Source organism: Pezoporus wallicus, unplaced genomic scaffold (genome assembly GCF_028554395.1).
Source record: "Pezoporus wallicus isolate ANWC-B61680 ecotype Strahan unplaced genomic scaffold, APGP_CSIRO_Pwel_v1 scaffold_11491, whole genome shotgun sequence".
Lineage (NCBI taxonomy): Eukaryota > Metazoa > Chordata > Aves > Psittaciformes > Psittacidae > Pezoporus > Pezoporus wallicus.
The window spans coordinates 11,954,541-11,970,085 of NW_026642649.1; the positions used below are offsets into that span (position 1 = coordinate 11,954,541).

Genomic DNA, 15,545 nt, shown 5'->3' on the forward strand with positions numbered 1-15,545 from the left:
TTCAGAGTAAAAGTGCTGCTAATCTGACAGGATATTTGCCAGGAATTGCTAGAAAATAGAAATGTGTGGGCCCAGAACACGCAGAGCAGCCAGTGGAAAGTTGGCAGGGCTGGTGCAGTGCAATGTTGGCTTAATTTCACTCCATGCTAGAGTGAAAGTGGGAGGCTTGGGACTGATTTTCTGCCCCCCCGCCATCACACATGAAATCATGAAGTATCACGAGGGATGGCTGCGTTTGTTTACTCCTGTTTCTTTTAGGTTTCAGTAACACAAGCTCGAAGAGAGAAAGCCGTGCTGCGTCACGCAGAAGGATTCTTTGTTTGAGTCTTGCTGTGGAATAAGATTGCAGTCATCCTTGAAACTGTTTTCCTTCACAGCTAAGGTGATAAGCCCTGTGAGAGGCTGGTGTGACTGCTGATCCACATGGTCCACAGCCAGAGCTGGCTCTCCATACTGGTGAAGGGTGCAGGCCAGTTGAGTGGGCATCAGTCTTCATCCATCTCTGTATATGTGTGTGCACCTTGGGATGGGTTATTCGTTTGTATAACAGGAGTGTTCTGCCAGCAAGGGAGAGGAGTCTGACTTTGGGGCAGACGTACTTAATACACACAGTATGTTTTCTCTACATGTAAAGCGGGCTTAATAATTAAAAGGCAAAGGAGGAAATGGAAATTTCCTGACTGGATGGTAGTGGTGCAACAACGTAGTCTCAATCCATCTTATTCTTGTCCGGCTTCTCTGAAAGGGTTGACAGAAGTCTGGAAACAGCTGAGAGCTAATGAAAGCAGCAGCAGGCCTAATACTTTAACACAGTCTCTCTGAGTAGGAACTAATCTGGTTTATACGATCTGGATGACCTTTGTGGTATAGCTGGCTTATGGAGCCAGAGTCTTCCAGGCAGTGCTTTCACTTGGTTATTTTTCCTGTAGTTTTAATGGCCTTCCAAAATAAAAGGGAGCTGCCTCTTCATTCCCTTGGTGTATTCAGTTTGCAAAGAAGGGTGGCTGCATCTACTATGAGAGCCCAGCTGATGAGGAGAGCTGGGATGGTTTCCTGCTCCTCTGTGGTAGAAGTTGGTGGTGAAGGTGGGGAAGACTGATGGACCCATTGGTTAGTAAATAAGGGGGACAGCACATGCTCATATGCTTTGCTTCCAAAGGGACAAGCGAGGTTTCCCACAGCGTCCAGACCACATTTGGTTTTCTGGGAGCCATCAAAACATCCCTGCTTTGTGGTGCAAACCCAATACCACAATGCTAGGTCAGAAAGATTACTACTGCTTCTTCCTAGAGTAGTGAAACACTGTAAGATAGGAAGGAAGAGGCTTCCAGTGCAAATGATAGTTTACTGTAACTGTCCAATTTTGCTTCCATCTGTGAAGATGGTAGATGCAGGATTTTATTGCACTCTGGAGCTTATGCTATGTTACGGCATTGAAGTTTGCTTAGAGACTTTAAGAGGTTTGCTCAGAGAAGTTGTTGAGGAGCATTTGCCTCAAGAATCATCACATATCACAGCTTATCCTTTTTGTTTTGTATATTGTTTTATCCAATTACTTCTTCCTCAGCCTCCCTTCTCTTGTAACCCGAGATCATCATGGCTGCAAACCGCTAGCGTATATTTCCTCTCTTTCTTGCTTTCCGTGTTTATTCATGGCACATCTTCAAAGTCAAGGAGGCAACCACCTCTTCCAGACTCAGCCTCATCTTACTGCTTTGCTGTTGGCTGTCGCCACAGCAGTTAGTTTAGTGGCTTGCGGTCTGTGTAATTGGGGGTGCGCAGCAGTCTGCAGCAGACAAGGAAGAACAATAAAGGAGTGTAAAAACAAAGGCTCTGTTCATGACAGCGGTTATTGCCTGGGGCTACGCAGAAACTACAGAATCCACTGCGCCCAGTATCTAAACCTCATGCAAATGGTGCTAGTCAGGTGTGCAAAAGCTGTGAGCTGGTGCAGTAATTGCGCAACGTCCTGTTGGTTGATCGTTGATGTGTGGATGACAGTCGTTTAAGTGATGGGTGTCACTGCTGTGCACCAAAGTGGAGGGGGAGTAGAAGCAATCTTGGTTTGCATGCCTTTTGAGCTCATCTGCTGCTTGGGAGAGGCAGACCAGCTCTAGGGAGGAGGCAGAAGTCTGATGCTGGGATGTGACCATCCACAATGGGGCTGCCCTGGGCTGTGATCATGGATGCATGGGTGGAAAGGAGCCATGCTTGGGTGAGGAGCAGGGCGTACATTGCTGCAGGTAGGAATTAGATGGGCTGACAAGGAGGGGTGCTTTAGTGCTTAAAGGATTATGCTGGAATCCAGGAGCCCTGTGTCTGTCTGGACTGGGCTGCTGCCACCATGGGGAGGAATGTGTCTGTTTGGCTCCCCCCACCAAAATGTGGTGCTGATACCTGCTCTGGCCCCATGGAGCTTTAAATGCTCAAATAGTCTCAGTGTCCGGGATGTTTGGGACTCCGTGCTTCTGTTTTGTCTTGCAAAATGCCACTAAAGCTGTTTTTTCTCTCAGAGGTGTTAGGAAAAGAGGTTAATCAGTTTGCATGGTGTTCTCAGACCCCATCATGATGCGATGGGTCTTGATACTTGTGGGGAAGAAGGATGGTCATTGCTTTGCATTGCTGCTGTGTGTCGTGCTGAGCCACTGTAGAGAATCCATTTCTTCTTCTTCTGCAAGCTCTGTTTATTTTTCGTGACAAATATTGTCACATATTTATTCAAGTCAAAAAGTTTTGATGCCTTTTCTTCAGTTCAGGGAAGCACTGATTATATCCAGACTTTGCATTTACTTGAAATGCTGCAATCCCATCTATCCACTGCTACAACCAAAGCATAACTGGTTATTTAAGTGAAATGTAAGGCCGTTAGTTTGAGCAGATAGTAGTGGCAATGTAAACGACTCAGAACCCACCAAACATCATATAAAGCTATGAGCACTGTCAAAGTATGAGCTGCAGGGGACATGCCAACTCAGTTTATGTTACAATGAGCATTTAAACCACCAAATCTTTCCCATTTCTTATGCATTGCAGTTAATAATTTGGTTCATATAAAGAGTAATTGTTTTTTTTTCATTGGCCTGACAATGAAAACAAAAATGTGTATGTTTCTTTTCTAATACATATATTGCTGATGAATATCAGCTGTGTTGTGTTCTCTGATGTTGGGACTTTCGGTTTAGGTTACCCGTCAATCCAAATTGGTCTCCCTGTTTTTTTGGTTTCTACAGGAGGCAAAATTTATACTATAATAAAACATGCAGTGAATTCAATAACTTGTCTGGAGAAATGGTTTCATATTTGTGCATGTGTTGTTTTATCAGAATAAAATCCTCTGTTTATCCTAAGAAACGAAGCAATTTTGTATGTTTGAGCACACGCACATGAAGCTACAGATACATCTATCACTGTTCTATGACTGCCTTGTTCCATTGCTGAAGCAGCTGCTATTCCTTCTGCTGTCCTATGGCTTTGCATATGTTTGCTTTTTTTTTGCAGCCAGATTCAGAGGTGAGCTTGAGTGATCTGAATCAGTTGCACCTGCAGGCCCATGAGGATGGGGCTCTCAGTGGCTGAAGTTATGTGGGGAGATGGTTTGGAGACGTTCAAGCTGGGAAATCATAGAACCATAGAATGGTTTGGGTTGGACAGGACCTTCAAAACTCATCTAGTCCAGCCCCCCTGTACAGCGACGTCTTCAACTAGATCAAGTTGCCCAGAATCATATCCAGCCTGGCACTGAATGTCTCCAGGGATGGCACATCCATCACCTCTCTGTGCAACCTGTGCCACGGTTTTACCACCCTCATTGTACAATTTTTTCCTCTCATCCAGCCTGAATCTCTCCTCTCTTAGTTGAAAAGCTGATATCATGTTTGACGTTTTTACGTGTTGCTGAAAGATCCAGATCTTTTGTTGTGCAAGTTAAATATCCTACGGCAATTTTCCTCTTTCATTATAAAGCAAATTGAGCTGTCTATTTTTTTTGAAGGGGATAATTAAAGAAACCATGACCTAAATGTAATACAATTTTATAGGGAAATACAACATTTTAAAACCATCAAATTGTCAACAAGGCACACTTGCAGTGGGTGGTTATGGGCCTGACACAATGAGGCATCGAGGCTTGCTCTCCAAAGAAGTGGGTGTGTAAGAAATCTTCTCTCCTCATGTCCCTTGGGTGGCTTTTCAGGCTCCCTGATCGTCAACCTGAGCCCCTTTAGTATATCCTGTGAAGTGGGATTTAAGAAGGAAGTCTCTAAAGCCTTGAGCTCTGTCATTACAAAGGCCTCCTGCCTATTTTAGCAGGTAAGGCAGAAGGATACTTCAAGACCCCCATGGGACTAGTGGCATTTTGCTTTGAATTACACTAAGGTCAAGAGCACGACTGTGAAGAGGCAAGGTCTGTCCACGCTTCAGAACATTGTGTAAAGGAAAATCCTTGGATTGAAGTGAAAGCATGTGAATGGGATGGATGTGGAAGTTGGTGCATTTCATCCTATGCAAGGGTGGGAATCCAGCTGTAGCGAAGGCAGTGCCTTCAGGATGTGCACGACATTATTTTGCAGGAAATGCCAGAGGGAGAAACCTCATCTCCTCATCTCACTGCATAAAAAACGTTTGTATCAATAAGCAAATACTTTTTTCCCAGGCGAGGAGTGCCCAGCTCTGTGAGAGGCTGTACATGGAGAGCTGGCAATTCAGAGCCCCAGCACTTTCTGAGTAGCTGTGAGCAAATATAGGCTTCATTTTTCAGTGGAATTGTTGTCGTGCATTCCCACAAGGAATCTGAAGTGTGCTTCTGGCGCTCCTGGTCTGCTGGGACACACATCTGCTTTGGCAGGACCCTGCCTCAGCCAAGGGCATCAGGCATTTGGGCTATAATTTGTGGATCAAGTCACTGTTGTGCGTGGTCTCTCCAGTTAAACCTCTCCCTGTCCAACTAGTATGACCTCAGCAAATTCCTTAAAATCTGAGCATCTTTATGATGGTAGGAAGAGCCTATATATAATATATAAAGGGGGAATGGGGTGTCTGTGTTTATGTGTAACGTATCTGTGCTAAGGCAGCAGTTTATGATTGATTCCTTTTGATCTTCAGTAAAGTGCAGCTGAAAAAGAACTTGCTTGGTTCCAAAGAGGTAATTTGCTCATTGATTTCATTAGATTTTATTTTTTTCTTTTAGCATTTAACAATGAGTTAATGGTGCTTACTTAACAGAAAATAAATAAAATTCACAATTACCAGGGTACATGGTGGATGGTTTTGGGATGTATGGAATATGCAGGAAGTAGCAATATGCTGAAGCTTGGCACTCATTACTATGGTAAATATGTGGAAATAATGCTCTGGGGAAAAAAACAACTGTGAAGGTTCTGATCTTGCTGGAAGTTTCAAATGTTCCTAAATGGAAAATGTTTGGATTAAAGGCAGGCGGAAAGTGGTTCCCCCACCATGTATTTCTATAAAAAATATTTTTTTCCTCTTCTGCAAAAAGAAAATGCCTCAGGTTTGAAACATTTGCTACATAAAATACAGAAACAGAAACTATGCCGATTTGATCCCCTGTGGACTGGGAGCTCTGAGCGGATGACCATGAAAAGCAGCAGACCCCAGCATCCCTCAGATAAGGCTGTTGTCTGAGTCAGTAGCACACAGGCATGTGCGTCACCTTTTATTCCTCCCTTCCCAGCTGTGCTCATCTGGCTAACAGAGGCACCTTTACTGGGGTGATGCTGCAGCTATCATACTGCTCTGATACTGCTTGTTTAGTGTCTCCCTGTCTGTGCCCCCACTTCCAGGCCACTTGCTTTGCCCTTTTCTGTGGGTGAGGATGCTGCCATGGTGCACACTGGTGGCACATCCATTGGTAAAACCCAGGAGCCTTGAGTGCTGGTGTCTCCCCAGGCTGTGCATTTAGCGATTCAGACCGCTTGGGTGGAGAATGTGTGCTGTGCTGGGGATGACCATGGTTTATTTCTTCCCTTCTTCATCCAGAGTACAAGAAGAAGTATGGGGAGGAGCACGGCTCATGCCAGGCAGGGATTGCGGGCTTCTTCACAGAGGTGAGCAGGGGCGAATGCATGGAAGGGATGGGGTTGGTGAGCAGCTCTCCTCCTGCATGACCCAGGAGGGCAGCACCAGGCATGGCTTGGACAGAGGGCTGAGAGCTGAGCATTGTCCCTTCCAGCCAGCACTCTCCTGCATCATCCAGCCTCCTAGATACCTGCATCTTGCGCCATGCTTGCCCAGTGGCTCAGACATAAGTCTGTTGGTGATTCAAGATCTGCGGACAAAAGTGAATGAATTGACTCAGAGAAGTGTCCTCGGGGAATATTTTTATTGGGTACATCCCAAAGCTTGCATAGAGATATTTCTGTACCTAATATTAACTCTTTAAATAATGATGTAAACCAGTTCTCCTTAAATGGCTTTGTTGATGTATGTGGGTATATGTATCTATATATATATGTTTATATATACATTCGTAAGATAAGCTTTTTTCTTCCCCACTTCTGCTTCAGTTCTTTATTGCAAAAAGGTGGAGAAGAATTAAAATGGTAAAATATATGCTCCAGAGCTGTTCTAGATAGTGGACCATAAACTACTGTCCAGGAAAGAATATCAGCAATGTTTTAGTTATGTCAAGGATGCATTTGTTCGCTTATGTATGTATTGATGTCCTTTTATAATGTTTTAGGGTTGGGGTGTTTTTTTGTGTTTTGTTACTGTCTTGTCAAGTATATACCTACCCCTTCTTATATATGCACAGGTCTGCAGAATTGTCCGGGCTGATACAAGCGGGATACAAGTGTGCTCTGTGAAATGGCAGAAAGTGATTTCCGAGTAAAGTGGGATGGCAGGCGATGTTGCCACAGTGGCACTCTGATAACTGGATACTGAGACAGCAGCAGCTGTTTCCTGCCTTGTCTGCTCTTTCCAGCCTGTTTCTGTTCCCATGCTTTAAATCCTCCTTTGCTACCCTGGTTCAAAAGATATCTTTGAACTTTCATTGCTTCAACCTGATGGCAGCTCACTGAGCAGGAAATGCAGATAAATGGCTTTTTGGGTCAAACAGGCAAGCCCCTACCATATATTCAGCACTGCTGATGGTAGTTGTTCCTGCTGGCAAATGATCCCTTGACCTCGAGGGCATGGCCCCTCCCAAGTTAGAAAGCTGTTGCCAAGCACGTTCTGCTCTTGGGTTGGGTTTTCAGTCCTGTCCTTATTATTCCTAATAATAGTCTTATTAGGAAAATCCCTCATTTAACATCTCCTCCTGACTGGAACTGGTTGCCCGAAGGGCTCCCAGCTGTGGGAGCATTTTCCCACAAGGATGGAGTCCACTCATGGCCTCGCATTGAATGGAGATGTGAGGCAAAGCAGCTGTCTTCACTTCTCCTCCGGGGTGAAGAACTTACCTAGGCTTAATGCTCCCCAGGCTTCATTTGGTCCCTTGCTGAGGGTAATTAAAACCACATTTAAGAGTACGGTTTTCCTGCAAGGATGCTGGATGCTTTGGGGCAACGTTTTCTCAGTCTCTCTTGCAGGTAAATGTACCTTGAGATTTGCTTCAAAAGCATTATCCATGAGCATTTCTCTTTGGATACTGGGTCAAGCTTTGCCAGATTTCTAGTCTTTTGAAATCCTCAATCAGGCTGTGTGATCCTAATGAACTATAGGTTGTCTCTTGAAGAGTGGAGCATATCTAATGACAGAGCAAGGCAAAATGTACCAGCCATCATGTAACACAACCCTGTTCATTGAGTGCATGGCAGGTCTTTAGCTTCATAGTTGTAAAATCAAAATCCTTTGTGCTGCATCCTTCATGACTGGTTAGTGTAGCTTGTCAGCCAGCATCAGGGCATGGTCTATAGCTGAATGGTGGCTCTGGGTGGGCTAGGGCACTTCTGTCTCTTGGGGAGGGTCTTCAGGTCTTCTGGAGAATGGCTGGGAAAGGCAGCAGGTGGAGAGAGATTTTTGGGAGGACTGTGTTATCAGGGATGAGTTTGATGGTTGGTAAGGCTGAGGAAGGCCTATTGAAGCAGCAGGACAGCTGAGCATAAAAGGACCATAAAAGGGGGAGACCATGTGTCTCTAGGGTGTGTGCCGTGACCTCCGTCTTTGGAAAGGATACACACAGAATGGAGACTGTTATAGATGGTCCTGCAATTGGTGTTTTAAGTTAATATCCCATCCCTTCTCCATTACCATGTAAAACAGGATTTTTTGTCCAGTTTTGACCATTAATTATGTATTTCCCTATCCTTTCCCTCACACCTTTCTGTTTTTCCTGTTGTAGGAGCTGGTCATCATGGGTGCACCGGGATCTTATTATTGGACAGGAACTGTCAAAGTACTGAATCTCACTGACAACACATATTACAAGCTAAACGATGATGCCATGATAGGCAGGCGGTACACATACCTTGGTAAGCAGCACTCTGGTGCTCAGTGTGAGAATGGCTCAGTTGAACAACAGATTTCAGGGCTTTGGTGCTGTAAAGTTGATACTGAACATGCATTCCAACTGAAAAGCAAGTTGGATGGTAGTAGGCCTCCTACATTCCTGCCTTTGCCCTGTGATGGACAAATTATTTGTCAGTGGTTAGGCTGTGTCTGCTTACACCAGACTTTAAAATGGGTACAACACACAGTTACAGAATGTATGTTGCAGACACAAATTAATTTCAACAAAAATAGCACCACAGAAATGAGTCATTAGCAACAGAAGATTGTGAAAAGATTGGCTATAGGTTCGAGTACATCTTTAACTTGCTTGGTTTTTCTTGCTCTAAAATCAGCTGATGTCCTAAAACACTTAATTTAAAGCCTTCCACTTAATCCCCAGTGCCTAAGACTGTTGAGACCTAGAAAGCTTTTCCAACAGTCAGTAGTTTGATATTGTTTGACTAAAGACTCACTCTGACCTCTCATTCTCCCATTAACCTTTAGTCTTTAAAAAAATACCACTTGGAAGATACTGTTTGGTGATAGCTAAATGGGAGTGTATATATACGTATTTGAGGACATAAATAGGTTTTGGCACTGATAGACCTGAATTATAGTGTTACCATATAGACAAGAGCCTCATAATTTACCAGAGATGAGCAAGGCAAATACAAGACAGCCTTAGAAGGAAAGTGCTTTACCCATCTTTAGTTATTATATATCATTTTAATATATCAAATAAGACTGAATCTTTGATCTGCTTCTTTCAAACACACTGTTTCTTTCTTTGATCTATCCTCCCATTTTTCTTCTTACCTAAACAAAAATCTCTTTAAGCCATTAACATCTCTGACCTCTTTGTCCACTGTCCTCCGCTCGCCTCCCCCAACCAAAAAGGCATGTAATTTTCCAAGCCTTCCTGGGCAGTGATTTTAGCCAAGGGAGGACACTTCAGTCTGGTGGATGTGAGACTGTTGCTCTTTGATGTGATACTTTCTCTGCGGTGATGTGGTTTCTTTGCTGTGTTTGTGCCTATTCCTGTCTTATTGCTTCCCTTTCTGGACTCACAGTTACCAAACTGTTCCCTGTACCTGCATCGTGTGTCCCTCACCCAGCTCCAAACACCCCTTTCTTCTCTAAGCTTTCAGAAGGGTACTGGGGGACGTACTGTCACTTCATAGAGCTCTCTGCAGCTGCCTGACAGGAGGATGGAGCCAGGAGGGGGCTGGTCTCTGCTCCCAAGGAACAAGTGGTAGGACAAGAGGAAACGGCCTCAAGCTGCACCAGGGGAGGTTTAGACCGGATATTGGGAACAATGTCTTCTCTGAAAGGCATTGGAACAGGCTGCCCAGAGCAGTGGTGGGGTCACCGTCCCTGCAAGTGTTCACACACTGTGTAGGCGAGGCCCTCAGTGCCATGGGTTAGTGGTGGCCTTGGCAGGGCTGGGGAATGGTTGGACTTGATGATCTTAAAGGTGTTTTCCAACCTACTTGATTCTATGATTCCCAGTGCTGTGAGCTTTCGAGCAGAATATTGGCACATCCTGAGCAGAATGTTGTTGAATGCTAACAGTGTGCAGCCCAGGAGGAGCAGTGATCCAGATGGCTGACCTGCTTGTCAGGCTCTTCCCTTTCATGGTTATTTACTTATTTATCTTGTCCCTCCTTTCCCACCCCATCTCCTCTCTCAGGATATGCAGTGACAGCAGGTCATTTCTCCCAGCCGACTAGCACGGACGTTGTAGGAGGAGCTCCCCAGGATGGAGGCATCGGAAAGGTGCGCCTTTTTCTCAAACACTAATGTGGTCAGATGCAATGGGGCAAAACCAGCAGTTTTGGTACAGTTCCCACATATCTCAGAAGTCAGGAGAGTTTTGCTTACAGGGCAGTTTTGGAGCACTGAGCAGAGAAGAGGTGAGGTGTTTTGGTGAAGTCATCAACCCTCTCTTCCCTTTTTCTCCCACCCAATCCTTACCATAGTTACTTATAACATTTCTTTCACACTGCTGTCATTTAGGATTTTTAATGTATAGGTATCACTTAAACCTTGCCTGGAAATGAAAAAAACTTGGAAAAAAGAGTTTGTCTTCTGCTTGTTTTCTTCATACATTTGGCTATTTCAGTACTTACTTCAGGGTAGCATCTCTAAGGAGCATGAAAAGCCATTTTCTAGGTGATTTGTTCTCCCTCTTAAAACTTCATAATACGTTGAAGTTTAGTGGATTAGAATCTGGGTTTCTGCCAGATGTGGTTCTAAATCTTTATGATTGATATTCTCTTGGGAAGGGAAAAAAAAACCCTATGGTTTTCCTGTAGGCAGATCTATGTTTGATGTCCCAAAGATGTAAGCAAGTGAATGGCTAGATGGAAATGGCTGGTGAGCTAGGTGTGCTTGGTGTTCCTGTGATGAGTAGTCAGCTGCTATCGAGGCAGCCAGTTGGGAGTGAGCACTGTGACCCTCATACACCTCTGAAACAAAGGTGAGAAGAGGGAGAAAAGCGACATAAAGTATCTGCTTTTGTTCCTTTCTTCAAAATCCAAACCTCTGGGGACCTGCTGTCACCATGTGCTTGAGCAGAGATGTCCTGCAGCCGCCTTCCATCTTTGTCCTTCTGGCTCTTTTCTAGAGGAACATGAATTGGTGTGGAGTGTCTCCACTACCATGAGGAGAGGTCTCCACTACCATGAACACTATCCCTTGGTTTAGGCAGGTTATTTCTAGTAGTAACCGTGTCCCAGAAGGTAGTAGCACAAGTGGAGAAAACAGAGTAAAAGCAGAGGATGAACTTGGTACATTACCTGATCTGGCATGACTAGGATATATGGGATATAGTAGCAGCGCAGTTGCTACTGAGTGGACATGCACACACGAAAGACATGGTGTCATTATCAGGTGCTCTGTTATGACTGCTCCAATGCACCTTCCTTCCAACCTGTTTCCTGGTGGAACAGATGTTATTTCTGTACAAGGAGGGAGAAAGAACCAGCTGCTAATGTGAGATCCATGAGAAAGCACCTGCTGCTATAGTTTAAAAGACTGCTGCTCTACTCGTAAAAGCTCCTGTTATCCTCCCTTGGCATGGGATGTGGGTAGCAGGAATGCACGGCAAAGAGACTATAGGAGGTGTTGAGTACAGGACATTATGCTGAGGAGTCCTGTTGTGCTTTCCTCACTCTCTAATAAGCTAATCCTTTCCACTTCCCTGATGGAAAGTGATTAGCATTGTCACACCCTTTTCACTGAAGGTAAAGCCAGGTTCTTAATGAATGAGTCATTTCTCTAAAGTAAGCAAGAAAGAGTGTCATCAGTTAAGGCTGGGTTTGGAGTTGTGACACCTGGCAACATGCTCTTGCTGCACTGCAAAAACCCAGGGAGTCCTTTATATCTAGAGCAATCGTCTGCAGTAAATCTGTTTTGTGTTCTTGGCCAAGAACAGCTTTGAATTCGGTCTTGCCACCTATTAATAACTTGCCACATAATCAACTGTGTCAAGGGCTTGGCTCTGCCACGTGGCCTTAGAAGTGAGGATCCTCTGTCCTGCAGACTGTGAGCACCTGCTAGGAGGGAGGCTGTCAAATATTGGAGGAGTCTCAAAGGCTAACAGAGCCAGCCTTGCTGTCAAAGGGAGCCCCTTTCTGCAAGCCATACGTTTTAGGCCATAAATCTTGGTACAAGATCTGTTATAGAGCTCATATCGATATTTTTATCCCTGGGAGTTCCTGATTAAACAGTTTCTCCTGTGGAAACAAGTAATGAGTGAACTATGTTTTGAATAGTTTTCTGATTTACGGATTGTTTCAGAGAGAAACAGTGCAAATGCCTTGGGTGGTCCGATGGGGATTTCTACTCTGACCTTTGCTAAAGTATCGTGAAGTCTGCAGGGCAGTATGTGCAGGCATGTGTCCTTGAGAAAGGAAGGCTGGACAAGGGAAGGGAAGCAGGTTTTGCCTTCTCAGCCTTTTACCATTTCCAGGCAGCCTCCAGATGCCACTTGTTGGGAGTACCTTTACTACTTGCTTTTAAATACATAAATGTGCACCAAAAAATGCAGGTGACAAGATATTCAAGCATTTTTTACAATGAGAGGCCTGTGGTTCATAATGAAAACGGGGACCTCTATGTTTTGTCTTTTGAAAGAAGACTGAGCATTAAAGTGGTCATGACATTGGATCTTGGCAATAGCAATGGCCATGATCATGATTTAGATATTATTTAGGAAGCAACAATGCTGCACCATTATGTGAGTCATAGTTAGTATTGGTTAACTTTTTTCTTTCTCTTTTCAGGTTTATATCTTCAGAACAGACAGACTGTCAGGCTCTCTGGTAAAGATTTTTCAGGCTTCAGGGAAAAAGGTGAGCTTTTATGTATGCGTGTTTTCTTTTAAGAGGTAGAGAAGGGGCAAATAATGGCAGGGTCATCTCAGCGTTGTTTTTATTCCACTGCTTCAAGAGTTGTCAAGCAAATGCTGTTTCTTCTTTTCATCCCAGAAGAGTTAAACCTACTGTGCAGATCAGTTGTATGCCCTTTCTCCTGTAGCAGTCATAACTGCAGTGTCTGCTCAATGCCCACATGGCTGACAGGAAATGTCTTGCTGAAAATTGTCCTAGTGGTTCTGTTTAGCCTCATGCAGCTGTAGCAGCACCTTCTGAGATGTGGGATGTGGGGTGCCCAGTGAGCCTACACACAGAGATTTCCTTTTAGATGTTACTGGGAGATGTGGGTAGCCTGGGACTTGGTGTGATACAAGAGCCCCAGTGTGTTTTCCTATGTGACAGGGGGGGTTATGCTGTCTTATGGAGGAGCAGCTTCATTACCTCAAGAGGTTGCAACTTACCCCTTCTCACCATGAATCAGTTCTGCCTTTTGCTCTTGCTGAACTGCACTCACCATTAATTTTAGTGAACGCTAGTGAGATCCAGCCCCCCCTCCACATGCAGTGTTATATCAGAGGGGGCAACAACTTGTGCTCTTCACTGGGGGCTTGCTGGAGATGTGTTGCAGGGGAAATGAAGTGGATGGTATGTCTACCTATAGGTAACAATAAAAAGATCTTATTTGGGAATAACACAGTGAGGAGATGATATCCCTTACCTGGAGCTACCTGTGTTCTCCTGGAAATACAGAAGGAAAAGGTTACTGGTGGCTTCTGGGTGTGGGAAGACCTGCCACTCTCAGACAGATATGAAGTGTTTGACTGTATCATCAAATTGGGACTGTTAGCATGTTTTGTTATTTTTTTTCCCAACAAAACACAGTCTCAAAAAACATGCCTGGAATGGAAGAAAACTGCAAGGCTGTGCAGGGGGATGGTGTCACTTGTATTTTAGGGCCTCTCCAAAATTTATCTTTCTCTGCATTAGCAGAATTGAAGACGTCTTGAAAGGAAAAGACCTCCCAGTTCATCCAGGGCATCTCCTGTGTTTGATTGCTTCCTGTTCATTTCTTTCTCTGTTGACTTTTAAATGTCCCTAAGGATATGCTTCTAGAGAACTATTCCTCAGCCTAACAAACAGAGCTATCAGGAAGTTTGCGGCTCTCAGCCAAAATCTTTCCTTTTTCATTCAATTGTGTAATATGTAACTTGAACAATCAGTTATTTGCATCCTTCAAATACTTGTAGGCTGCCATCTCCTCCTTCCCTGCAGCATCTGTCTTCTACAAATTCTCTACAATGCAAATGAGAACTTTATTTGAAAAAGAAGGCCGTCCTGAATCACCCTTCTTTTGTTTTGTAATTGAAATATAACCAGACATGCTCAGCACTGAGCCCTGCCTGGAAATAAGCTCTCACAAAGTGCTGCATCCTTCTCGGTGGTACGAAAGTTCATTGTCCCTGCATTCTTGTTCAACAGAAGTTTAAAGCAGGCCAGTTTCTTCCATCTCTTTTTTATTGCTGGAGGGTGAGCTAGGAAATCAAATAAGGAGAAGAAAAAGGAAAACACAGTGCCTTGTTGTATATGTTAAGTGAACAAACATCAGGTTCTCACAGCACTGTGAACTCACCCACACTGCAGGCATACCATGTTGCAGTCAAGTAAATAATAGCCTTTCCCTGAAAACTGCCTAAATACATAATGAAATGCTTCTCATATCTTCTTCTCCTTACCCATGAGAAATCTGTTGTAAAACCTAAGTGGATTAAAAAAAATAAACAAATAAAAAACCCACAAGGGAGCTTAAGCTACAAAATAACTGGCATCAAATGATGTTTGAGGTCTGACCTTAAACCCACACAAACACAGAAATCTGAAGTACAGACTGAAACTCTATCCTTAACTCACCCCACTATATATATTTAGCAGCTTTTAAACCTTATGGACTTCATAGAACAGAGTCGCTGCTGCCCATCTCCTGCATGCCTGGTAGCTCTTGCTGGTGCATCTAAATTTATCAGGCGTAGAAGGCCTGGGACCCACAATGAGGAATGTAAAAGCATACAAGATAGTGATTCATTCTTTTTAACCTAAATAATGATTTCTGTAACCTCAATCTTTCCTGCTATGTAAACAGCTCTCAATTTCAAGTCAGAAGTGGTATCTTTCCAATTGTCTTGTGGAAGTTGCTTTTAATTTTGAGACTATGGTTTGTAGTTGGTCTCAAAGAGTATGCCTTGTGGTACCTTAGGAGAAGTGGATGAAGTAAGGGTGGAATATCATTCTTGCTTTTGGTCTCCTTCTTGTGTTTAAATGTGTTTTGAAATTCATAATCATAGAATCCCAGACTGGTTTGGGTTGGAAGGGACCTTAAAGCTCATCCAGCTCCAACCCCTGCCATGGGCAGGGATACCTTCCACTAGAGCAGGTTGCTCCAAGCCCCGTCCAACCTGGCCTTGAACACTGCCAGGGATGGGGCAGCCACAGCTTCTCTGGGCACCCTGTGCCAGTGCCTCAGCACCCTCACAGGGAAGAGCTTCTGCCTAAGAGCTCATCTCAGTCTCTCCTCTGTCAGGTTAAAGCCATTCCCTCACTGCATGGCCTTACCAAAGCCCCTGTCCAGGTTTCTTGTACACCCTTTTTAGGTATTGGGAGACTGTTATAAGGTCCCCCTGAGCTACTAAGGTCCCTGAGTTATAAGGTCTCACCCTGTAATGT

General features: G+C 44.2%; 1 protein-coding gene across 1 annotated transcript in view; it reads left to right on the plus strand.

Annotated features, from left to right (window-relative positions):
* Positions 1-15,545, plus strand: part of ITGA9 (integrin subunit alpha 9) — a 210,822-nt gene that overhangs the window by 17,725 nt on the left and 177,552 nt on the right. Inside the window, exons 5-8 of the mRNA XM_057431474.1 lie at positions 5,998-6,065; positions 8,303-8,432; positions 10,142-10,227; positions 12,738-12,806. Coding sequence (XP_057287457.1) covers positions 5,998-6,065; positions 8,303-8,432; positions 10,142-10,227; positions 12,738-12,806 — 353 coding nt within the window. The remainder of the gene's footprint in view (positions 1-5,997; positions 6,066-8,302; positions 8,433-10,141; positions 10,228-12,737; positions 12,807-15,545) is intronic.